Source organism: Vanellus vanellus (assembly GCF_965231255.1).
Source record: "Vanellus vanellus genome assembly, chromosome: 2".
In the NCBI taxonomy this organism is placed as follows: Eukaryota; Metazoa; Chordata; class Aves; order Charadriiformes; family Charadriidae; genus Vanellus; species Vanellus vanellus.
This window is the reverse complement of record NC_138906.1, coordinates 707,326-732,708: the sequence shown is the minus strand read 5'-3', so window position 1 is coordinate 732,708 and position 25,383 is coordinate 707,326. Positions and strand designations below refer to the sequence as shown.

Here is a 25,383-nt window from a genome sequence, read left to right as displayed (position 1 = left end):
ATGACCAAGAGACCCTCTGCAGAAGGTACTGGGATGGGGTGGAGGCACAGGAGGGGGCTGGCGGCACCGGGGCACGGGCTGAGCTCCCACCCTCTGGCTTGCAGCGGGGCCAGCGGGTGCCACGTCCCCACCGGGCTCCAGCGTGTGGAGATGACCGCCCTCACCCATGGCCACCAGTGCCTCCGCCATGCTGTCCGGCGGCTGGAGGGACAGTGCCGGGCACCAGAGACCCACTCCCAGCACAAAATCCTACGGCTGCTGGGGCTGCCTGAGGGGGTGGAGGATGCCAACGCCATTGCCGTCCTGCAGACCGTGCTGCCGGAGGCGCTGGGCCTGCCGCCGGCCCCGGCTGCGCTGCAGATCGAGAGCACTCACCGGCTGCACGTCCGCACCGTCCCGGCACAGCCGCGGCTCTTCAGCCTGCTCCGCTTCGCCGACAACACGGTGCTGCTGCGGGCGGCCCACTGGCACCCGCCTCGCCGTCGCCCCTGCTGCCTGTCCCCCTCTCCGACGGCCGGTTTGCTTGGCGGGCGGCTGAGCCATGCTGCGGCACACGCTGTCCCGCTGCTGGCCACGGCCGGGGCTCTGTGGGGCCGTGTCCAAACCTGGCCTGGGGCTGCCGGATCCTTCTCCCCACCGCAGCCGGTCCCAGAGCCATGTTGGAACCCGAGCGGAGGGGCTGCTCATGGCAGGATCCGGCCCCGGCCAGGGATGTGGTGGCCGAGCCATCTTGCTGGCCACGCTGGAGGAGCCAGCCCCGGTTCTGGCCGTTTGGCAGATTCCGGCCACCCTGGAGGGACACCTCCTGTTCCCTACGCTCAGCCCCCCCCGACCCCCAGCCCCTGTGGGTGTCCGCAGTGTGTGTCCCCCCACGATCCCTGCATTAAAGCAGTGACGGTGGCACTGCCGCTGTCCCCTCCATGGCTCCTGGGGCCAGTGGCCCCAGTGGGTGCCAGGGAGGGTTGGGAAGCGCCACAGGGCTCAGTCGGATCAGTGCCCGGGGTGCGGGGCAGGCGGTGGGCAGGCTGCTGCCCACGACCGTGGGGGTCCCGTGGCTCGGCCCCTCCTGACTGGCAGGAACCCTGCCCGTGCCGCGCTCCCCCCCACGGCACACGGTGCTTATCGGAGCAGACGGACCCCAACGTGTCCCACCTCCCGTGCCAGGCAGGTTCTTGGCTCGGGCGGCCCACGACCGCTGCGCCGTGAAGCGGTGCTCGTGGGGCCAAGGCAGGAGAGGGGCTGCAAGCACTGCCAAGCTGCCGCTGCCACCCCTGTGCCGGCACCGAGCCCACCGAGGGGCCCGTGGCACTGCCTGGTACGTCAGTGCCGAGCCCTCGCTGCCGAGTGATGTGGGAACCTTTCCCATGCATCCCCCCGGGCTGACGCTGTGTCCCCACCACCACCGCCGCCGCCGCCACCGCCACCGTGCTGTGCCCCGCGGCTGCCCATGGTGGGGGACAGGACAGGTTGGAGCCAACGGCCCCATGGCCACTTTTAAGGGATGTCAGGAGCTGCCGCCCCCAGCAGCCCCAGCCAGGACCCTCCTTCCTGGTTGTTGGAGCCCAGTACAGACCAGTAGCGCCCAGTATGGTCTGTAAGGGATGTCAGAAGCCGCTGTCCCCAGTTGCCCCAGCCAGGAGCATCCGTCCCGGCCACTGGAGCCCAGCCTGGTGCCTGGGGACCCAGGGGTCTCTGCCGCAGCTGGGGGATGCGGCTGCCGCCTTCCCCACTGTGGTTCCACCAGCTGAGCTTGTGTCCCAGAGACACACGGACAGGACAGACAGGGGACACAGTGCTCCTCTGCCGCTGCACGTTCCCCCTGCACGCCCCCATCACAGCCTGATCGGCTGCGAATTCCCAGTTGCCACTGTTGCCTGGTAGCCCATTGACTAGTGCAGCTGCGCCCGTTTGCTTCTGGTTATTGCCTTCATTAACAGTAATTAGGCAGGGAGTGGGACTCCCTGTCCTCGTCCGCCCAGCTGAGGCAAGACACCTGCGGAGGCCGGCGTGCCGCCAGCCACGCGTGGGGCCAGGCTGTTGCCCTTCGCTGCCGGTTTTGGGTGGGCGGGATGGCAGGGGATGAAGGGCAGCGCTCACCGGGGAGGGGAACATCCCGGTGCCACCCTGTCCCCGCACCACGGGGGTCCCCGGGGTGCTGTGTGGGGTCTGCGTTTGTAGGTGTGTGTGACGGTGGGGCACAAGCTCAGGCTGGGTCCCGGCCGCACCGATGAGGGGACCTCCCTGGGGAGGAGAGGTGCTCATGGCGGGCTGGGACGGGCACCCCACCCTGGGCAGCGAGGGAGCCGGGCCAGTGTGGCCACAGCATCCCTGTCAGAGGGTCACCCACTGTGTGACCCCCCCAAACACATCCAATTCCTCTGGCTCATTGGCTTTATTTGGTGGCTTGGCAAAGCTGGGGGGGAGGGGGGGGGAAGAAGTAGCCCCAAGAAGCATTTTGGGGGGGCAGCAGGGCTGAGCTTGCATGGGCATAGAGTCACTTGTGCCCTGGGGGGGGACACAGGTCACAGGTTCCCCCTGGCTGCCTCAGAGCTGGGAGGGAGCGGGTGGTCCCCGTGGCACGACCTGGAGGCGGCCGGGACCCCGGCTCTCTCCTGGAATGGCGCTGTGCCCGGCTGCCGGCACTGCTCCTCGCCGCGCCGTCCGGGTGCTCAGCACCTCCTGCAAGACACAGCGGGGTCTGCTGGGGGGTTCCCGCCATGGCTGGGGGGTCCCCGTCCCCGGGTCTCGCTGCTGCCCAGCAGACAGGGGTCCCGCCAGGGCTCTGCCGTTACCTGTCGCAGCAGCAGGACGTTGCCGGCGTGTCTCACGGTCCGTGCCGGTTCCTTGTCCTCCCTCCTGGCTCTCTCCTGCGGGAGCGAGCACAGCGTCACGCCAAGCCCCGGGTGACGGGGAGCCTTGGGGCCAGCCCGTCCCGGGGAGGGGACATGGCCGGGGGCTGCCCGTGGGCAGGGCTGGGTGGGGTGACCCTCCCCGTCATCATTTGGCACCTTGCGGCACCTCCGGACCTTTCACCCTCCGCCACTGGCTCCGTACGCACCCGCCTGCCCGACTGAACCTCATCGTCCTCGCCGGTGTGCCAGGACATCGATCGCGACTCCTGCGGGGAGAGACACGGGTGCAGGAGCGGCCAGTGCCACGGGGCCGTCGAACACAATTGGGGTGACACCGAGGGGCCATCAGACACCATCAGGGTGACACCGAGGAGCCCGCGGCACCAAGTGTCCTCCTCTCCCCCCACACCGCTTTCCCTGGCCCCCGTGGCGGCCGCCTTGGTGGTACGGTGTGCCCGGTGCCCGGCGCTGCTGGCTCACCTCGCTCAGGACAGAGAAGCACCCCGAGCACGGTCTGTGGGGCCGCCGCCTGCCCCCGCCGCTCATCCCCTGCGGAGGAAAGGGTCGTTACGGGCTTTGCCGGAGCCCGCTGCCGCCTGGGGTCCCTTTGGCACCTGCATAGGGAGCAGGAGCCGAGCGGAAAATGGCCGGCCCCGGGATGGGGACAGGATTGCTGCCGTGCTCAGCAGTGCCCAGGCCATCCCCACCTTCCCCCCTCCATCCCCGCTCAGGCACCCGATCCCTGGCCGTGTTTTGGGCTGTGTTTTGGCACTCTCCTTCCCTGTTCCCGGCTCTTCCCCTGTTTTCTGTCACCACAATGAAGCCCCCATCCCGTGCTGCAGCCCCCGTTCCCCCATGCAGACGTTGGACCACCAGCACCTGGACCACCCATGGCCACCACCGCCACTGCCTCCCTCCTTCTCCTCCTCCTCCTCCTCCTCCTCCTCCTCCTCCTCCTCCTCCTCCTCCTCCTCCTCAGCCCCTCGCCACCCCCATGATGAAATATTTGCGGGTTGTGCAAGCGCTGGGGCTGCAAGAGGGGCTCCGGCAGAGCAGATGGCAGAGCGCAGCCCCTCCGCGGCGTCAGCCATCAGGAGTGGCCAGACCTCGGTGTCCCGACCCCGTCCTCAGCCCCACTTGCACCCAGAGCAGCACAGGGAACGGGGAGGCTGGAAAAGCCGCTCTCCTGGGATTTGGCCTGTCCCCATATGGCGCAGGGTGCTGGTGACTGTGCAGCCGGTGTCCCCTGGGGACAAGGTCTGCTCCCCATGGTGCCAGAGCAGTGCCCTGTCATGCCAGGGGAGGTTTCCCCCTCCCCACGGTGCCCTCCCCACAGTATCCCCCACTCCCAGCCTTGTTATTCCCCAAATTTAACCCCTCTCCGCACGCAACCAACCTCTCTCCCCCGTGCAACCTTCTTCAAGTCGCCATGGTCGGCTCCGGCCGTGGCCACAAGGACCACGGCGGCAGTGAAGCCGCAGAGCAGCCACAGCCTCATGGCGCCGCGCAGGGGCACAGCTGTGCGGCTCAGGCCGTCCCGGTGCCACCGCGCGCCCCCCGGCCTGGACCTTGGCCCCTGATGTCAGTGGCCGGGGCTGCTCCGGGGCACCCAGCCCAGCGTCCGGCTGCCGGCCGTGGTCGATCGGAGCGAGCTGTCGCCGCAGTATGCCGGGGAGAACAAAGGACCTCAGTGGGGCCGGAGGGATGGGCAGCGCCGTCACTTCTGGAGAAGGGATGGGGCAGAGCCCCCTCTGCTCTTCCACAATTTGGGTTGGGATGGAGGAAGCATCTCCCCAAAATGGGTGTCTTGGACTTCCTCCTCTTCCTCTACCCATCTCTTCATCCCGTCTGCAATCCCAGGCCACCAGCATCATGGGCACAGAGCAGCTCCAGGTGCCGGGGGAGCCCTGAGCTCCCCAAAAAGCTGCTCTGTGCTTGCCAGTGCTGGGGATGTGGATGCTACAGGCAGAATAAAGAGTTCCACCAGTAATGGGAGTTAAAGAGAGGATAAACTCTGAGAGAACAACTCACACAACGTTGTGGAAAAGAGAATTGGATTAAGGAGGAACTACACACATGAGACATGGGGTCTTTAAGGATTTTAATAAAGAAAAAGTAAGAAATCCAGAAAAGTGGTTACACAGAAGCCTGAGTAAATAAGGTTGCCGAGAGACCAGCTGGCAAACACAAGCGCTGGCCTCGGTCCATGACACTGCAGAACAGTGGGGGAAATAAGTTAGAAAACACCCTGAGTCTGGAGGTCTCATTGCATTAGAGCTAAGATTATTTGTAGCAAGAAACCATAGAGTTCATGATTATCTCCTCCTATGAGGAGAGGCTGAAAGAGTTGGGGCTGTTCAGCCTGGAGAAGGAGAGATCTTCTTGTGGCCTTCCAGTCCCTAAAGGGGGCCTACAGGAGAGCTGGGGAGGGACTTTTTACTGGGGCACGTAGCGATAGGACGAGGGGGAATGGCTTTAAACTGGTAGAGGGCAGGATTAGATTAAACGTTAGGAAGAAATTTTTCATTTTGAAAGTTATAAGGCACTGGGACAGGTTGCCCAGAGAGGTTGTTGAGGCCCCATCCCTGGAGGTGTTCAAGGCCAGGTTGGAAGTGGCCTTGGGCAACCTGGTCTGGTGGGAGGTGTCCCTGCCTATGGCAGGGGGGCTGGAACTGGATGATCTTCAAGGTCCTTTCCAACCTAAACCATTCTATGATTCTATGATCAGGAGAATCAAACACCTTTTAGATAACAAGGAGGCTGCAGCCTGTCAGGCTGCCTCAGAAAATGAGATTTTATTGTTCATGTGCCACTTTAATCCAAAGCTTGGCGACGTTAGAGCATTTACAGACACTCAAGGAAAGGAGTGTGTTTCTAGAATTATTCTTGGTTCTTTGTAGTCCAGGTCAAGTTCAAGAGTCCCTCCCCAGCTCTCCTGGAGCCCCTTTAGGCACTGGAAAGGACTCTCAGGTCTCCCCGGAGCCTTCTCTTCTCCAGGCTGAACCCCCCCACCTCTCCCAGCCTGTCCTCCCAGCAGAGGGGCTCCAGCCCTCCCAGCAGCTCCGGGACCTCCTCTGGCCCCGCTCCACCAGCTCCATGTCTCTCCTGCGCTGAGGCCCCCGAGCTGGAGGCAGCACTGCGGGGGGGTCTCCCCAGAGCAGAGCAGAGCGCAGCAGAGGGGCACAATCCCCCCCTCGCCCTGCTGGCCACGCTGCGGGGGATGCAGCCCGGGATGCCGGGGGCTCGCTGGGCTGCCAGCACACACTGCCGGTTCAGGGACAGCTTTCCCCCCCCCCAGCACCCCCAAGACCCTCTCAGCAGGGCTGCTCTCCATCCCTCCATCCCCAGCCTGGATGGACACCGGGGGTGGCCCCGAGCCCCGTGGAGGCCCGGCTCACAATGGGCCATCGCTCCCCATAGCCCCACTGGCCGCGCTCCTGCCCTGGCTGTCGGGGGGGCCGAGCCCGGGGGCAGCCCCGGCGCGGGAGAACGGGGAGCGGCGGCCCCGGCTCAGCCGGCAGCAGCAGGCCGCGTACGCGTTACCACGGCAACGGGGCCGGAAAGGGGCGTGCCCTCCCCCTGTAAACATCCGCTGGCGCACTTCCCCTGACAGAGCCCTGCCGCGCTCCCATGACCCGGAAGTCGTGGTGGCTGACCCAGAACTCCCCGCGCCGCTCCCCCGGCCCCACGTGATGCTCAGCGGCCACCCCATTGGCTGATTCTCCCCCGGCGCCGCCATTTTGTACCGCCCAGCGGAGGCGGCTCCATCCCGCCGGCCCTGGGGACTGGGCGGCACTTGGGCGCCCTCCACCCGCCCCCGGAGGGCCCTGGGGGTGTTTACCCTGCAGAAGAGGAGGCTGAGGGGAGACCTTCTGGCTCTCTACAGCTTCCTGAAAGGAGGGGGTAGCGATGGGGCAGTCGGTCTCTTTTCCCAAGGAACAGGCGATGGGAGAAGAGGAAACGGCCTCAAGTTGCGCCAGGGGAGGTTTAGGATGGATATGAGGAAAAACTTCTTCCCTGGAAGGGTTGTGAAGCGCTGGCAGAGGCTGCCCAGGGCAGTGGTGGAGTCGCCATCCCTGGGGGTATTTAAAAGCCGCGTAGCCGTGGTGCTGAGGGACATGGGTTAGTGGTGGGCTTGGCAGCGCTGGGGTGACGGTTGGACTCAACCCACCTACAACCCCCAGTTCCCTCAGCCGCCCCTCGCAGGACTTGTGCTCCAGACCCCTCACAGCTCTGTTGCCATTCTCTGGACACGCTCCAGCGCCTCAATGTCTTTCTTGTCGTGAGCGGCCCAAAACTGAACACAGCACTCGAGGTGAGGCCTCACCAGTGCCCAGGACAGGGGGACGGTCACTGCCCCAGTCCTGCTGGCCACACTGTTCCTGATACAAAATATTACAGATTCAGCCCAGTTTTGCTTCACTTATACCCAAATTAGGCTTTTCTAATATTACCAGAGTAATCTCAACTTTGCCTGGAACGAGTGTCGTGGTTCCCTGGGCGTGTTGCAGGACTCTCCTCTCTGGAAGGTGCCCGTCCACCCTTCCCTCTCCTGTGGGGGTTCAGCTTCCCCGCGGGCACCGGCGAGGCCCAGCTGCCCTCACAGCACTTGCCACAGCTGCTGCCGCTTCCCTTACCGGCAGCCCATGCATCCAGCAATTCCTCCAGGTACCTCCCACGGTTGAATTCAGGGAGCTTCACCTCCTGGCCAGGGACCGGTCTTCTGCCGGCAGCTGTAACAATCTGTAGCCTAACAATTTATCTCTATTTGCTTTGCTTAAATTAATAGTGGGAAAACCCAGAAAGCTGGGCACGCTGCCTGCGGAGCACTAACAGCAGCCAAGTTCTGTGTCCCGACGACCCCCAGGGATTCCTCCCCTCCAGGCCCAGTGAGCAGCTGCTCCTTTTGTTTGCAAGCGCAGACGGGACAGACCAGGGAGTGTGACAACACAGACAATAACTTGAAATAGTTTTATGAGAAGACAAGAAAGACTGCAGTGATCAGGCACAGCCCGGCCAGAAAATGTACCGACCAGCTGCCTGCTCACATGCGGCTGCCTGTCCTCTCCGCTTTGCTCCGTTTTCTTGTGCATCCTTTTACCCTGCCCTTTTCCCCGAAGTCTCCCAGACAATCCCAGTTTCCCCAGCAGGCGCCGCATACCGAGTTTTATATCCTCTAATCCACCTCCGCGCACCTTTCACAGTGTTTCTTCTCTCAGATCACTCGTGGGTTTTGTTGCATGGAAGAAGGTGCCGACCGTTCGCCTCGACAGACCCAAGCATCGCTGCCGACATCCTGCTGACCATCAGCTGTCTATCTGAATGATGATGGGCCACAGATCCTTACGCTGAGAGTAGCCACCGAGCTCTAAGTTCTGGCAGACAGAGTCCAACATGTGGTCGACAGTCCGCATCACCATTTTGTACGCATCATGCAGTGACACATAATTTGAATTAACGCCTTCGTGTCCTTCGACATTTTGCTTAGTGTCCGGGCTCCGGACCAGCCGTGCCCTGTGTGCCTCGTGGTGTACGGACGCCTCAGGGCGTGTCTCTTCCCTCTTCACCTCTGCGGCTGCATTTGATGCTGGGACTGCAGCTGCCGATTCAGAAGACACCACAGGGGCACAAAATGCTTCCGATGACGTCCCTTGGGAGCCACCCTCACTCCGAGACTCGGGATGGACAGCCTCTGGCTTTGCAGGAGAACAAAACGCCCTACACGTTCCCTTCGTGGGGTCACCTGCCTCAGCGGGAAGGACAGTGGGTTCAGAAAGACAGCCGGTGCTAGAGGAACCCTGAGGGAACTCCAGCCTCTTGTTGACCCAAGGCTTGTACTGCCACATAATTCGCTTGGCTTTCCTGATGATTCGCCTGATGTGGGATTTTCGCGTTGCCAGCCTGCGGAGCATGGCCCGAGCCTTACCTGTAAGACGAACAATTTTATTAACTCCGCCCTGACAACAAATGCTTTGCACGTGACAGTAATCATGGTCCTTAACAGCTGAGACACCGTCCTTGTGGTTTCTGCAGTAGTCATGATCTGCCAGAGGACACGGACATGGGGTGCAACTCAAGAGCTCTGCCTCACTCATCACACAGTAACAGTGATCCTTCAAAATAGTCTCATTCAGCTCCTCGATAGACAGTTCCGAATTTCCCTGGAAAAACGTCCCTTCTCCCAAGGTGCATCGACCTTCTGGGGCACTCCTTGGAAACCTCTCCCTGTGGTCACCATGCAGATACTCCTGAGGATTTGCCTTTTCGTTCTGCTGTTCTGTCACTGGATGAAGCGGGAATCCTCTGCTTTGGCTTACATTTGCTGTGATCCCTTCTTTATCCTCTACTTCTCCTTCCTTCCCAGGCCACAAGACCGTCTGTGCCTGGTTTCGTCTTTCCACTGGCCCCGCTCCTGTGGTGGCCACCTCTGCCAGCAACTCGCTCCTATCCCCGAGACGCTTGAACTTGTTCAGCAGCCTTCTAGACCGGAGACGCCACTGCGTGCACCGTCCTGCTGAGAGAGGGTTGGAAAGAGTTTGCCTTCTTCCTGACTGGCGCACCATGATGGGACAGGGAGAGAGGGAACGTGCTGAAGGAACGGGGGAGACGCTGACAGCCAGTAAGAAAAATCCACTCTCCCCAGTTCAGGGGCCTCCTGGGCTCCACATCCCCAGTCACCGTCTGGATGGGCAGGAGACTCAAGTCCTGCCTGTGGATGCTGCCTGCGCAGAGGTGGAAGAAGCCCTGGCAGCGATGACCGGGTGCTGCACAGGCAGCTGGGGACAGGGATGGGGCTGGAGCCCACCTCGGGCTCTTTGCTGCAGAGGTGAGGAAGGAAAAGGACCAGGACTCACCTTGGCAGGGGGTCTCCATCCTCTCCTCCAGCACATGGTGCCCACCAGCACCAGGCCACCAGCCTGAGGGAGGTTCCTCCAGCCAGCTCCTGTCCTCGTCGTGTCCTGCACGGAAACCAGACGCATGTCACCCTTCTGGCCGGGGAAGCCCTTCTGCTCCACGGGGCCAGAGGAGGAAGCCCTGTCTGCTGCCAGCAGCCAGAAAGCCGCAACCCCTCTCACAGGTGACTGAACCAGGGGAGGATTCTCCGTGGGTTGAGGGGGACGAGCAGCACAGATCAGCAGCGTCTCTGTGGAGCTGCAGGTTTTGTGCAGGGAGACGGGCAGCCTCTGTTTCCCTTTGATGTTGCTGCTGCCCCACGTGGGGAGGGCTGCAGGGCCACAGGGAAATGGGGGAGACACCTCAAAACAGGCAGGATTTGGACAGGAGGGCAAGCGGGAACCCCAGAGACATGCTGGTCACAGCTACGGAGAAGAGGAGCTCGGGGCGGCCTTTGGAACGTGCCACCACTCTCCGTCGAGGTTAAGTGGTCCTACGGGGTTTAGATTGCTCCTGCTCACCTGGAGAGCGGCTGTCAGGTCTATCCCACCTCACCGGGCTCTGCGGTGTGCAGACCCACGGCTCTTCCCCACGCTCCAGCCGGTATAAAATGTCAGGTTTGGGGCCTGGGTAACCTGGGGGGTGGAGCAGAGGGTGTTGTTCAAACACAAACTGTAGGAATAAATTGTTAACAAGAGAAAATAAAGGTCTTCTCTGTCACAGGCTGAGCTGCATTTCACCATCACTAGAAGAGCCCAAGCAGAAACACCATCAAAATAGGGGAAAAAAGCAAGAGACACCGAAGCTGCTGGCAGCAATGACTTTATTCACAAGAACAAGGGCAGAGCCCTGATGGGACCATGAGAACGGACTCACAACTCTGCTGACAGCTTTCCCAGCAAGCCATTATCTGCTGCTCATCCTACGAGGACCTCCTGGGTGGGGACATCCTCCCAGGTAATCAGATCTCTGTCCCATCCTGGTGTCAGTGGGGAAGTCCTCTGAAGGGATCTTACTGGTTTGGGGAACTCTGATGGGTCTGCTCCCCTGTACCTGGCCTGGTACATGCTACTCCTGCCCCGCTGCAGCTTGAGTGCCCAGGGGAGAGGACAGAGTCGTTGACCCATGGCCAGGACACCCCGAAAGGTCCCTGCCTGGCCTCAGCGCAGGCTGCTCACCCGCAGTTACATTTTCAGAGGGGGCCATCAGCTCAGAGAAACCCAAATGGAGGCGATTCTGGAGGTAATTCTGCCCCTCTACTCCAGTCCACTCTGCCCCATCCCTGGAGGTGGTCAAGGCCAGGTTGGACGGGGCTTGGAGCAACCTGGGCTGGTGGGAGGTGTCCCTGCCCGGGGCAGGGGGGGTGGAACTGGATGGTCTTTAAGGTCCCCTTCCAACTCGAGCTGTTCTGCGATTCTAAGATTCCAATCCCACGTTTGGGTCTCCCAAAGAGACTGCAGGACACCGGGACTGCAGGCGGTCGGAGCAGTTATCCCAACCCTGTAGCCATAGTTCAAACCACGCTGATCAGCCCATCAAAGTGCTGGAAGCAGCATAGTTTTGATGGAGTCAAATGTGATGGAAGCCCCCGGCCCCTGCCTTGTGCCCCGGCGGAGTTAAGTGCAGGTTTACCTAGGGACGTCAAGAGATTGTAGTTGTCCAGCATGACGCTGCGGTACAGCTCCCTCTGCTCCTCCGCAATGGTGTCCCACTCTGCGCGGCTCAGATAGATGGCAATGTCCTCGAAGGTCACCGGATCCTGCCAGACAAGCATTGCACACTTGGTCACGTGTGAAGGCCCACAGCCATGGGGGAGAAGGATTTCACAGAGGTTTTATTTTCCAGGCGCTATTTCCACCCTTGGGAGAGCTACCAAAGGGCAAGATTTAGGGCACCAATGGACAGCCTCTCCCAGAGCAACCTGGTCTAGTTGAAGACCATAGAATCATAAAATCATGGAATGGTTTGGGTGGGAACAGACCTTAAAGAACATCAAGTTCCAACCCCCCTGCCATGGGCAAGGACACCTCCCCCCAGCCCAGGTTGCTCAAGGCCCCACCCAACCTGGCCTTGAACACCTCCAGGGATGGGGCAGCCACAGCTTCTCGGGGCACCCTGCGCCAGGGGCTCACCACCCGCACAGCCAAGAATTTCTTCCTCATATCTCATCTCAATCTCCCCTCTTTCAGTGTCAAACCGTTCCCCCTCATCCCATTGCTCCCCTCCCTCAGAGTCCCTCCCCAGCTCTCCTGGAGCCCCTTTAGGCACTGGAAGGGGCTCGTAGGTCTCCCCAGAGCCTTCTCTTCTCCAGGCTGACTCCCCCACCTCTCCCAGCCTGTCCTCCCAGCAGAGGGGCTCCAGCCCTCCCAGCATCTCCGGGGCCCCCTCTGGCCCCGCTCCACCAGCTCCATGTGTCTCCTGCGCTGAGGCCCCCGAGCTGGAGGCAGCACTGCAGGGGGGTCTCCCCAGAGCAGAGCAGAGCGCAGCAGAGGGGCACAATCCCCCCCTGGCCCTGCTGGCCACGCTGCGGGGGATGCAGCCCAGGGTGCCAGTGGCTTTGCAGGTGTCCCTGCCCATGGCAGAGGGGTTGGACTAGACGGCCTGTGAAAGCCAAACCCTTCTGGTTATTCCCACCCAAACCGCTCAAGGATTCCATGATTCTGCGTCTTCACAGACCGACATCCCAGCCACACACTTCGCCTGGAGCTCAGGTCCATTTTCAGGGCTGCCCGCGGTGACCCAGCATGGCCCACCCCACCAACGCCCGGCAAAGCGCCGCTGTGGGGCAGATAAGGAGGAACTGCGCCTCCGCTCTGCCATGTCAAGGGAGAGGGATGGCTGGCGGGGGAAAATGGCGCCAGGGGAGGGGAGTGGGATGCAGGAGGTGGAGTGAAGCAGCAGCAGAGGGGGCCGAGGGGGGGTGGCACCGTGGAGGGGCCAGGGGGAGCAGTGTCATGGCGGCTCCTACCTGCCTCTGCCCCGCCATGTTGCCCTGGGGGGGTTGGGGGGGGTCCTGCTCCCCGCTGGGGCCTGTCAGCGGCGCTTCCGGTGCACACCGGAAGTAGGCCGCGTGACGTAGCACCCCTGCGCGGCTTTCTATGCTCCCCATCATGCGCTTCCGGTCGGAGCCCCGCCTCTCCCGGAAGTGGTCAGAGCCAACCGGAAGTGTGGCTGGTGGGCACGTGACCACACACACCACACCCCCTCACTGCCAAGGGGCAGAGATGTCGGCGCCGCCATTTTGAGCAGTACCACGTGATCGGCAGTGGCATCGCCATTGGTCCGTTTTGGGCGGCTTCCGGTATGCGGTACACCCCCCCCCCCGGCACAGATTTTTACATCATTACTAATTATTTAGCCATCAGAGTCATTATTGGCAATCATTTTATGATAAGACTTGCTAATTGTTTCTTTATAGTGTATTACAGGCGGGGGGCCCTTCCATGGGGGGTTTTAGGTGGGTTTTACCTCATTGCTAATTATTTAGCAGTGATAGTCATTATTAGCAATCATATTTTATGATAAGGATTGATAATGGTTTCTTTATGGTGAAGTACAGGTGGGGGGTCCCTTCAATGGGGGTTTTTGAGGTGAGGGTGTCGCGGTGGCTCAGCACACAGTGGATGGGATGAGCTCCCGCTGCCGCCGGGCCCTGCCAGGGGTCGGGGATCGGCGGGGATGGAGCTGACTTCTTACCGGCAGCTGGTGTAGTGCTGTGGTTGGGATTGGGGATGGGAATAGCGTGATAGTGTTGTCCCGAAATGAGGGTTGTTCTTCACCCACCGTGCGAGGGCCAATCGACCCACTGAGCTCAGAGATTGGGTTTGATTTGGGTTCTGCAGAATCGGGTGCCGGGCATTTAACAGCAGCCAGCACGCCGCAGGTTTCAAACCAGCCAAAATACAACTGATTGGTTAATAATGATTCATTCATCACTCCTAACCATACATATGCATCTAAGCTGGTGTTTAAAGCATCTAGGGGGGTTACCTGATTAGCATGCTCGTTATTCACAGAGGGGTGTGTGTTTTAGCATTATAATTACCCACCCTTAGGGCGGGATACACTCTTGGCTCGACTTTGGTCCAGAAGTTACATTTTTTGCTATCTTATGATGAAGTCAACAACTGCAAAAGAACACCCAAGACACATTGTTTCCTTTTACACCCTATTCCGCGTCAGGTACCTCCTGTGGTGTCTCAACCATGTCCCAGCTGAAACTTGTTGCTAAACTTTTAACTTGGTTCTTTGGACATCAAGTGCGTACTGGTGGTTTTGGTTGTTTCTAAGCAGCCGAGGCCTTTTCTGCTTCTCACCCCGCCCCACCGGCGATGGGCTGGGGGGCACAAGGAGTTGGGAGGAGACACAGCCAGGACAGCTGACCCCGACTGACCAAAGGGATATTCCACGCCATGTGACGTCACGCTCAGCAGATAAAGCCGGGGAAGAAGAAGGGAAGCGAAGACGTTTGGAGTGATGGCGTTTGTCTCCCCAAGTCTCCGTTACGTGTGATGGAGCTCTCCTGGGGATGGCTGAACACCCGTCTGCGCGTGGGAAGTGGTGAATGAATTCCTTGGTCTGCTTTGCTTGTGTGCATGGCTTTTGTTTTACCTGTTGAGATGTCTTTATCTCTACCAACAAGTTTTTCCTCACTTTTACTCTTACGATTCCCTCCCCCATCCAAACTGGGGGGGTGAGAGAGCAGCTGTGCGGTTCTAGTGGATAGCTGAAGCCAAACCATGACACCTCTGCTCTCCTTCTCGCTCGGGCTGTTGAGTCTTGGGGATGGGGAGGTGGGGGTGTGTGAACCATGAGGCTTAGGTTCCAATGGAGGAAGTAGAAAAGCAGCAGGTTTTCTTGACTGGCCTTGGCAGGAGTCAAGTCTGTTGGTGGCATCTACTCTGCCCTGAATTTTCCTTCTAGAATACTCTATGCTGGAGGTCTCAAAAGCACCGCCCTCCATTTTATGGACCTCCTTTGGAGAATTGGCTTCTCTGGGCGTCTTTATCTGGATGCTGGAGGACTCTGCAGGGGTATCTACAACCTAAAAGAGTAAAGCAGCTCGTTATTGGCTAGCGTGTGTGAAAGCTAGTTGTGATTTAACAAGCTGTCAGGCCACGCGGGTGTGCTCAGCACCCCTGAGCCGTCACCCAGAGAGGCTGCGGTGTCCGGGCAGCGCCAGTGAGGAGGGGAAGGCTCAGTGTCTGCAGCTCCCTGGAACAGACCCTCAGTGTCGCTGAGCTGCCACCTGCCCCCAGCTCTGTCAGCAATGCTGACGCGTCTTGACCCAAGGATTCCTTGCCTGAACGACCAACTTCATAAGCTGATTGTTTTTCTGCAGGATTTTATCTCTCCCCATGATGCCACTTTCCTTCCTCAAGTCCTTGATTTACCGAAGATCCTGTCTCAACAGCACTGCCTCGATGTCTAATTTTTACCTTTCTTGTCTCTCTGCAGCTGAAAGCTCTTTCACAGCAGCCTGAGGCAAAGCCACACAGCAGGGCTGTATTGTGGCTGGGCATTGGATCCTCATACTCTGGCAAATAAACCCTGTGGAATGAGGGGACCCTCGCAGCAGGGATCACACAGAGAGGGAGTTACGCCCCCTGGTTCCTGTTGTCATGAGTGCTTCGGTTGTGCTCTTGGCGGGTGGTGCAGGAGAGTTCTGCCCACCCAAGTGGAGTCTGGGAATGTTTGGATCACTCTGCAGGACCACCGTGGAGGCTCGGAAGGAATACGTGGGCAGGAGGGTTGTGCTGCAGTTGGTGTATCATCACCTTTGGGCACCGACTCTGTTTTGAATCAGGATCTTGGTATGTATATAGAATCATGGAATCACAGAATCATTTAGGTTGGAAAGGACCCTTAAGATCCTCAAGTCTGACCGTCACCCCAGCGCTGCCAAGCCCACCACTAACCCATGTCCCTCAACACCACGGCTACGCGGCTTTTAAATACCCCCAGGGATGGCGACTCCACCACTGCCCTGGGCAGCCTCTGCCAGTGCTTCACAACCCCTTCTGGGAAGGAATTCTTCCCAATATCCATCCTAAACCTCCCCTGGCGCAACTTGAGGCGCTTCCTCTTGTCCCATCGCCTGTCCCTTGGGAGCAGAGCCCGACCCCCCCTCGCGACCCCCTCCTGTCAGGGAGCTGTAGAGAGCGAGAAGGTCTCCCCTCAGCCTCCTCCTCTCCAGGCTGAACGTCCCCAGGGCCCTCAGCTGTTCTCTGCATGAACACAGAACCCTTTGCATCCTCCTCCCCCCCCCCAGTTTTCCGGTTATTTTTCAGGTGGAGTTTACGTGTGTTGCATCAATCTCTTGTGTGGGGATAGTTTTGCAGCATCCCCTGGTTACGACAGAGGCGGTGGAAAGGACCCAGTCACCCTCCCATTCCCTCTGCTCTGGGAATTGGGCCGCGTTGTCCGCTTATGCCTTATCGACACCTCTGTCTGTGCCGTAGCCCCCTCTGCACAGCTCCTCCTTATCCCTGTGGCAGCAGGACCACGACTGGGCGCCGGTGGCAGGAGACCGGAGAGTTCCCGCAGTGCCGAGCTCCATCCCTGGTTCCACGGGGGATGGTGTTTAATGGTTGCACCCTCTTCTTTCCATCTGCGCCCCGCTCGGCCCCTTCCGTGGGCCCCCTAATCTCAGGATCGCCCCCAGCTCTGCCTTCAGGGAGCAGCCACTAGATGGACCTCAGGATTCAGTGCGTTCACATGGGAAATGAGAGGGTTTTCCAGTGCCCAGCCTCACCGGAGGTGCGGCTACTTCGTGAATAGCCTTTCCATTTTGGTATGCGCACACCCAACTTGGCAACTTTGAAGCCAAAACTTGTTCTAGTAAAAACCTCCTCTCCAGTCCAATGAGCCGGGAAAATCGGCAGCTCTGCTCGCGTGTGGAGGAGGAAGGCAGAGCTGATGCGTGGGCTGCGGGCACAGAGCAGTGGGGAGAAGAAGTACCCAAGAAAGCGCATCCCATCGGGAGGAGGTGATATTTTCCGTACTTCTGTGATGACAGCGCAGTCTCTGCTGTAGGAGAGCAGTGAGAGCCGATACGAGGCTGTTTGCTCAGCACGGCTGATCTGCAATTTGGAGAAACCTCCTCCCACACACGTTCTCTCTAACGTGCCCTGCCACACTTCGCAGGCAGCGGTTAAACTCCAGCCATCTTATCTGGAGAAGAACATCCATAACCATCAGAAGCTGCAAAATTCAAACTCTGGGACAAAGCACGCGGGTGCCTGCGGTAAATTGTTTTAAATTCTGCTGCTGTTATGCCAGGGTTAAGAAAAGAAAGAAAGAAAAAAAAAAAAGTTGTAATACCTGCTTTTAGGGTGTGGGTTCTGATTTCCGTGAATAAGGCTTGGCCAATATTTCTTTCCAAATGAGAACTGAAAGTCTGCAGAGGTGGAAATTTTGATTGCATTTCCATAATGGTAGTTTAATAAGCTCCTTGTTTTTACTGGTAGAACACAGTGGGTCGTTACAGGAGCATTAACTTCTCATGGTTATCTGCACCCTACAAATATCCTGGTCAAAAGAAGGAAAAGGCAGTTCTCTCTCCTGCCGGAATGTTTTCAGAAGGAAATTCCTTTATTTTTACTCCAGTGAAGTTTTTAAATCTATTTACCTCTAAACTTGTCACATGAGTCTTTCACATACTTTCTGATTATTTAAGCCATTTTTAATTCTTTGCTTATTTTGCAGAAAGTAAATTGGAATAGACTAGAAATAGAAAAAATAGAATAGAGCAGAGTAGAATAGAATAGTTCAGTTGGAAGGGACCTACAATGACCATCTAGTCCAACTGCCTGACCGCTTCAGGGCTGACCTTATCTTGCAGGATTTAGAAATGCAATACTTGCCCCATATTTTAATTTTTTTTTTTTTTTTTTTGGTTTGGTTTAATTATGGTTTGTTCTGTCTGTTGGTTTTACGATGGCCTTTCCCAGCTCTGACCAGGGCTGTGGCTGGTTCCTTACCCGGCTGTTTTTCACTGCGGTGCTGAGTCCCGGGGGGCTCAGGTGGAGGACGATCGGTCCCCGCTCCCCAGGGAGCAGAGGAGTTTCAGCCCCGCAGACTCAGCAGGCGCCGCACTGCGAGGGGGTGTCCTGGGAAGGGCATCCTCCCTCCCTCTGGGAGAACCTGGGCTGTGTGGGATGGTTAGGGAGGATGGGACAGGGATGAGGAAAGGGAGCTGCCCTTTGTGCCAAAGCCAAGGTTATCTTCGCTTCCCTTCCCTCGCCGGAGCTTTGTTATCTGCAGTTATATTCATTATTGCTGCATCCACGGGAAAAGCCTGTTCACGGGACCTTTGGGGCTGACACCCCGGGCTGGTTTCCTGCTGGACTTTCCCGGTCTCGGGAGCAGCGAACACCCCCAGTGCTGTTCCCAGAGCCACCGCAGGTGCCGGCTGCCGCCACGGCCCCGCACAGACCCATCGCTTGCCCACCCAGCAGTGAGACCCTTCGGAGGGACCCCCCTCTTTTACCCCACTGCTTTGCTGATGCTCTCAGCTCCGCGAAGCCTTTTTGCTGCCCCTCGAGGCATCGGTGGCTCTGGCGAGGCTGCTGTAATGAAAATGCATTGCAGAGGAGACCCGGATGAGCTGGCCCGGAGCTGGGAGGAGCTCGCTGTCTTCTCCCATGCCCGTACCCCTGGGACCAGCACTGCAGGACAGCGCTGAAAGCCCCAAGACACTGGGGACAGACCTCAGTGCCGCAGGCGTTGATGGAAAAGCCCTGCCGGAGCGCCCAGGCTGTCTGCGTGCCTCTTCCCTCATCTCACTGACCTGGCGAGGAAAACAAAACGTCCCCTGCCCGGCTGACCCCAGATGCAGCTCCCCGATGGACACCGGCGGCAGGGGAAGGGTGACAGGTCGCAACACCGTGCCCTGGGGCAGGCACCGCTTTGGCCTGAGGAACAGCGCGGCCGCCGCAGCCACCCTCACGTGCCCGGCCTGGCGGCGAAGGTCTTTCGCCATCCCTCCTCTTCCTCCCCATCGCACATGACAGTCAAGTGTTTGGTGGCTCCTCCAAGAGCGGTGGCAGCAATGGCTGCATGCACAGCAGTGAATTGGGGTGCCCGGGGCCGCACGTGGCACCACGGTGGGATGGCGCCAGGCCGGGCATGGCGGGTTTGAAGTATTCTAGTTTATAATCTCCCTCAGAAATATGTGGTAATTACATGGGGACTTCCTGGGCTGGAGACTAGGACAAGAGGGAACGGGCACAAACTTGACCAAGTTCCACCTCAACCTGAGGAGGGACTTCTCTCCCGTGCGGGCGGCAGAGCACTGGCACAGCTGCCCAGAGAGGGGGGGGAGTCTCCCCCTCTGGAGCCATTCCAAACCCGCCTGGACGTGTCCTGTGCCACTGCTGGAGGTGCCCCTGCTCTGGCGGGGGGTGGCACTGGGGGAGCTCCAGAGGGCCCTTCTGACCCCCACCAGTCCGGGATGCTGTGACTGGCACGTGTCAGTGGAGCAGAGTGCTCCGTGCACCGGACGGACGTGGACATGCTGGAGCGAAGAGGACTGGGGCATGGAAGCATCTGACAGATGGGGAGAAGCTGGGAGAGCTGGGACTTTTCCACCTGGAGAAGAAGAGGCTGAGGGGATCCTGTCCTCACTTGACGGAGACCAAGTGGTGCCAAGACGAGAGCGGATGGGCAGAAACGGAAACATGTGAAATTCCATTTAAACATCAGGAAACCTTTTTGCTGTGAGAGTGACTGAGCGCTGGCACAGGCTGCCCAGAAAGGTGGTGGAGACTCCATCCCTGGAGGTGTCCAAAACCTCACTGGACGTGGTGCTGAGCAGCCGGTTCTGGGGGACCCTTCTTGAAGAGGGTTTGGACTAGATGGTCTCCAGAGATCCCTGCCAGCCTTCATGTTCCTATGACTCTGTGATTCATCACTACCACAAAACACGGGAATAAGGAAAAATAAGGAAACTCGGGGAAAACAGAGCAAGAACAAGGAGAATTATCCCACAACCCACAACTATACTGCACGGCATAGCTCTGGACCACTCCCTCATTCTCCTCTCTGCTTCGTACCTCCCCACGTGATACTCCACTTTCTCTTGCATTAAAGAGGACTCCCGGTACATGTCATTGCTGTACCACTTGCCCCCGTTCTCCCGCACCATGTGGTGGACCATCTCCATCAGCTTGGCGACCTACTGGTCCCGTTTGGCACCGACCACTCCATTGTTGAAGCCGCAGTGTCTGCTCCCGCACGGCAGGATCAGGTCCTGGAGCGCTCCGCTGCCGCCATACTGCAGGTAATCGTGCAGCGACCTCCCCACCAGGTCCTCTGCATGGGTGAGTAAGATGATCGTGTGCCTCAGAGCATCAGCTCCAAAAATTTCCTGCAGTCTCTTCATGGCCTCCTCGTCCTCCTTGAAGAACTGGCCCAGCTTGGTCACCAGCAGCAGCGTGTGGGGGCCTGGGGAGGACAGCCTGATGCAATGAGTAATTTCTTTGCACGCCTCACTGATGGCAGCTCTTGGATTAAAAATATCGGCTGTGTCAACGACCGTGATGTCCTCACCACTGCAGCGCCCTCACGCTTGCGCACAACTCACTGTCACCGGCTCGATCGCAAACTTGGACTTGAACACGCGTTCTCCGAGGAGGGTGTTCCCGGTGGCGCTTTTCCCTGTCCCGCTCGTCCCGACCAGGAGGAGCCTCAGCCCCGAGCCCTCGCCGTCCCCGGGCAGCGTGGGCGTGGGAGCATGGGGGATGGCCATGGCCACGCTGGATGGACAAAAGCAGATGTACACGACTCCCGTTAGTGCCACGGCGCTGCCTGTGGCAGGTCCCTGAGGTGTCCGCATGGGCTGTCCCCCCAGGAGACCCTCCCCGGGGCTGTCTGGGGGGGTCTGGCGCAGTTGGGGACACCGGTAACATCCCCTGGGGACACTTGAAGCGCTCTCTTGCACAACCCGCTCCCCCCTGGGTAGTCCTGCTTGCGAAACAGGCTTTGTGCAGGCAGGAGTTCAGCCAGGAGAAACCAGCTCCCTCCCTGTGCGGCTTCTCCGGGCTGCCCGGGCATGCCTGGCCTCCCTTCCTCCCCCCCAAAAAATACCTTCCAGCCAGCGTGAAGCCTCGCATGTCTCCCTCCCCTGCACCTCCAGCCCCGTACCTGCGTGCTGCCTGGCTGGGGCTGGCGCCGAGGCGGGAGGTCCCCCCTGCAGCCGTGGAGCTCGTCCCTTCTCCTGCTGCTTCTCCACCGGCGCATGGAGCGAGGCTGCCCGGCGTCTTGCTCTGCCCACGGGAGCAAGGCTTGTCTTGGGGCTCGGGCTCCTTTTTGGGGGAGCATGCAGAGAGATGGAGGGTGGCAGAGACCATGTCCCCTTGGAGGCTCCTGGAGCCACCGGGAAGGCCCCGTGTGTGGCGATGGCACTGGCAGCCTATGGCAAAGTCCTCGTGCTGCGGCTGGGGCAGCACGAAGACCCTACATGGCACCGGCTCTTCCTCGTGGTACGGGGTGGCGGGGTGCCGAAACGCTGCTGGGGCTGCAGCAAGATGGGCCCTAAAAGGGCAGAGCCGGAGCACGCGGCAGACACGGGGGAAGGCTCATCAGACAGCCTCCCCCTTCCTGCCCGCCTCTCTCCTCACCCCATGGCGTGACCCACGCCGACCACAAACCTCCGGCTCGCAGCCGCACGTCTGACGTGACGATTAGAAACAAAAGCTGTGGGGTGGGCAGGACTGGTGTGCTCTGTGGTCCTGGCTCACTCCCGGTACCTCAACATGCTGCCGTCGATGTCTATGCCGTGCTCCCGGTACCTCCGCATGCCGCTGTTTGGTGCCCTTGCAGCACTCCCGGTACCTCGGCACACCGCCGTGGGTGCCTGTGCCATGCTCCTGGTGCCGTGCCAGCCAGCCCGGGTTGGCTGAGGCCACCGCAGCCCCGCTGTCCTCTGGGGGTTCCCAGCCGTCTGCGGCTCCGCCGGCCTGGCAGGATGTCGGTGACGGGGCCCCGGCGAAAGCACCGAACCACAGAGAAATGGGGAAGAGGCCGAATTTCAGCCCCTGTTACTGGAAACGAAGGGGGTGGGAAGGAGAAAGCGAGACCTTGCCCACGCGTGGGATCTCCGCGCCGGAGCGGTGATGTCCCGCTGGTGGGGCAGGTGTCCCGTCCTCTGACACTGCGGGTTTTCCCCCGAAACCTCCCTGGGGGCTCAGATCATTGTGACTTCTGCAGCCGGGGGATGGTCCCTCGTTCCCATCCACGCAGGTGTGACCCACGTACTGCTTCTTCATGTCCCCCCACTGCCTCTGTGGCTCGACAGGACCTGCCGTGGGGACGTGGCCTTGTCTGGGTGCCAGACAGGTTCCAGGACACGCTGTCCCCCTCCCTGGTCCCCAGTACCTGCCACGGAGCTCCCGGAGCTGTGACACCTGGTCTTGGTGTGGGGAGTGATCAATCTGGGGCATGGGGACATGGGGACATGGGGATATGGGGACAGCGGGTTTCAGGGACATCAGGACACAGGACACAGGGACATTGGGACCTGAGATTTTAGGACATCAGGACACTGGGTGTCAGGTACTTTGGGACCTGAGGCACAGGGATGTTGGTACCCAGGACACGGGGACGCTGGCTCTCAGGGACATCGGGACATGGGGTGTCAGGGACATTGGGACTCAGGACACAGGGACACAAGGACCCCAGAGACTAAGGGATCCCCAGGATCCAGCAGCTCCAGAGACTGAGTGCCACACGGTCCCGGAGACCCCAGGGACCCCAGGACATGGGGCTGCCCCCCACCATGGGCACAGCCCGGGGTGCCGGTGCTGTGCAGGGGCCCCGTTCCGCTGGTGATTTTCCCCACCGGTGGCGTGTGTGCTCTGCGCCGGTGACTGTGGAAGGGTGAGCGTCGGGCAAAGGGGAACCGCCGCCGTAAAACCAGTGTGGGCGGCGGGGGCAGAGCCCGGCAGCGACGAGGGACGGGGCAGTGCCGGGACGGTGACCGTGCCGCCTGGGTGTGTGGGGCAGAGAGAACCGAAGGGCACCGGGATGTGCCGCAAGGGAAGCCCCGTGCTCACCGCAGCCCACGCGCCGGCAGCAGAGCTTCGGCCACGCTCCCCACACTGGCTGCAAATGCCCCATGTCTGCCGTGTAAACCACACCAGGAACCCCGTCCGGCACGTTATCCTCAAAATGCCAGTGCCGAGCACGAGAAGCACCACGGGGCTGTGTACGGCTGGGCCGGCGGCGGTGGCTGTGCTCGTGGCACAGCCCCGGCTCATGGCACCGGCCACCAGACCTGGCCTGAGCCCGCGGAGTCATCCCCAAGCTCATGTAGGGCTCACGTTGGGGGTTTCCCTGCTCCTGGCCACCGCCTGTCCCAGTTCCATCCCTCCCTTGGGAAGACGGAGGCGCAGCACAGGCGCTGCCGATCCCCACGGTGGGATGTGACCGAGCCCCGCGGTAGCGGCAGACGGGCACGGAGAGGCCGGGACGGGTGCTTGCGAGGGGCTTGCTGGGGACGGTGAGCCGGCATCTCGCTCCGCCACTGTCCCACAAGCGACATGGGGCCTTCAGCAGCCCAGAGAGCGCGGAAAAGTGAGCAGGAGACGGGAGCGGACCCCGCCGTGGCCGGCACGAGGCTCAAACGCCCACTCACGGGGGAGAAACCCCACCAGGCTGTGCCGGCGAGGAAGGAGCCGCATGGAGCCGGTGCTGCGTGGAGTGAGGCTACGATGCCCGTTGCTCGCCGGCGGTGCGGAACTGGTCACACCGAACGGCTCCGTCCTCGGCAAGGGGCGGCCTCGATGTACCCGAGCAGCGGCTGCGGCTGCTCCCGAAGCCCCCAGCCCCGGCAGAGCAGCCCCCGCCACGGCACAGCGCCTGGAGCCTTCACTCAAACGCGGTTCCCAGCTTGACGGCACATCGTGAACCATAAACATAGAATATAATTTGTTGTTTTTTTTTTTTTTTTTTGCTAAATATGTGTTCCCGTGTTTGCATTTGCTCTCCAGGAGACCCCGGCTGGGTCAGAGCACCGGCGGGAGCGTCGGCACAGCTCCCCCGGCCCGGCGACGGGCTGACCCGGGGGACCGCGGGGACCTGGAGGGGCTCCACGAGCTCCCAGCGAGATGGAGACGTGGGATTTTTCCAAGTTTAATTCATTTAATGATACACATCAAAGTACCGGCATTCCCACACAGCGGCGGCAAAGGAAGCGGCGGGGGGGAACGGGGCAGCGCGGGGTGGGGGGCTTGGCTTCTCGTCCGAGGGCACCGGCACCGAGGGGAAGCTCACGGGCAGCGCGGCGCCTGCCAGGACAACCTGTGCAGAGCAACACGTGGGGTTTTTTGGGGAAAAATCCCTGGGTTTGGAAAATGCTTGGTTTCTGCTGCTCCGGCTTGTTTTCACACACGTGGAGGGTCCTGCCCCGGGGACGGGCAGTGCTGCCGGTGTGGGGCGAAGGCCGGGGTGTCGCAAAGTGCCACGTGTTCCCCTCCGTGGGGACGCTCAGCCCGGACGCTCGTCCCGGAGCCCACGGCATGGCACGAGGGGTGACACGAGGGTGCGGGGGGTCTGCGGGAGGGAGCCCCGGCCCAGCTCCCTCGGGATTTGGCAGCAGCCAGGACATTGCCGTCACTGGGAGCCGGGACTGTGCCATGCACCGCTCCCCACCGGCAGCCACTCGCCCCCAGCACGCCACAGAACGGCGGTTTTCCCGTCCCGGCTGCGGCTCACCTCTCCCAGCCGTGCTCCGGCTCTTGGCCACAGTTTGGTGTCGGCACGTCTCCGGAGCCGCCGGGTGCTCGCAGTCTTCCCCACCACCCCAACAGCGCATGTTCCTGGCCGGGTGCTCCCCACCGCCTCCGGGTCGTCCTTCAGCTCCTCACTGCCGGCACTGCACCGGGACCTCTGCGCTGCCCGGGCCGGGGGGCTCTGCCTCACCGCAGCAGAGCGCTGGCACATGGGTTACGTGGGGAAGGGCCGGACCGCAGCCGCGCCAGCCAGGGCAGGGGGCGCGTGGGGATGCCGTGGGGAAGCCTCCCTCCTCTTCCTCCTCCTCCTCCTCCTCCTCCATGGTCTCTGGCCCAGGGGGTTTAAGCTGCAGCACAAGGCTGTGCCGCCGCAGTGCCGGGTGAAGGGGAGGACGGGCTCCCGGGGAACCACGCGGGCTGCGCGAGGCTCCTCCTGGCGCGGGGGACAGCATGGCCAGAGGCTCCCGGTGCTGCCGGCACCGGCCTCGTGACCGTCAGGAGAAAAAACCACAGCAGAAGGACGAGGGATGGGAAGTGGGAGAGGAGTGCAGCCGAGGGGGTTCCCGGGCAGAGCTGGGGGTGCTGGCGCCCGGTCATGCCGGGCACGGCCACACCAGGCTGTGCGCCCCGAGCAAGCGTGCCGGCAGCTCCCTGCACTGTGCCGATGGGGCCGTCCCGCACCCCAAAACCCCCAGAAAGCATCGAGTGACCCCAAACCCCCCCCGGGGACAGAATTGCAGGAGGGAATGCGGGTGGTCCCGCAGCACCTCGGCGGGGAACCGGCTGGGGGGGCCGCAGGGGGACCCCCGAAGGCAGGGGGGTGGCACGGGCACTGCCGGGACGGGCGGTTGGAGGGAGGCCGGTGCGGGCAGGGGGTGCCGAGGTGGTGGAGGGGAGGCGGGGGG

At 60.8% G+C, this 25,383-nt stretch overlaps 1 protein-coding gene across 1 annotated transcript; it reads right to left on the bottom strand.

Annotated features, from left to right (window-relative positions):
* Window positions 1–7,814: 7,814 nt before the first annotated feature.
* Window positions 7,815–12,732, bottom strand: LOC309669144 (uncharacterized protein; the record flags this gene model as incomplete). Its single annotated transcript, XM_082479747.1, has 7 exons — window positions 7,815–8,451; window positions 8,779–8,895; window positions 9,088–9,441; window positions 9,707–9,811; window positions 10,268–10,381; window positions 11,379–11,505; window positions 12,715–12,732. The coding sequence occupies 7 exons, from the start codon at window positions 12,730–12,732 to the stop codon at window positions 8,159–8,161; spliced, it is 1,128 nt and encodes a 375-aa protein (XP_082335873.1). The 3' UTR covers window positions 7,815–8,158.
* Between the last annotated feature and the right edge of the window lie 12,651 nt (window positions 12,733–25,383).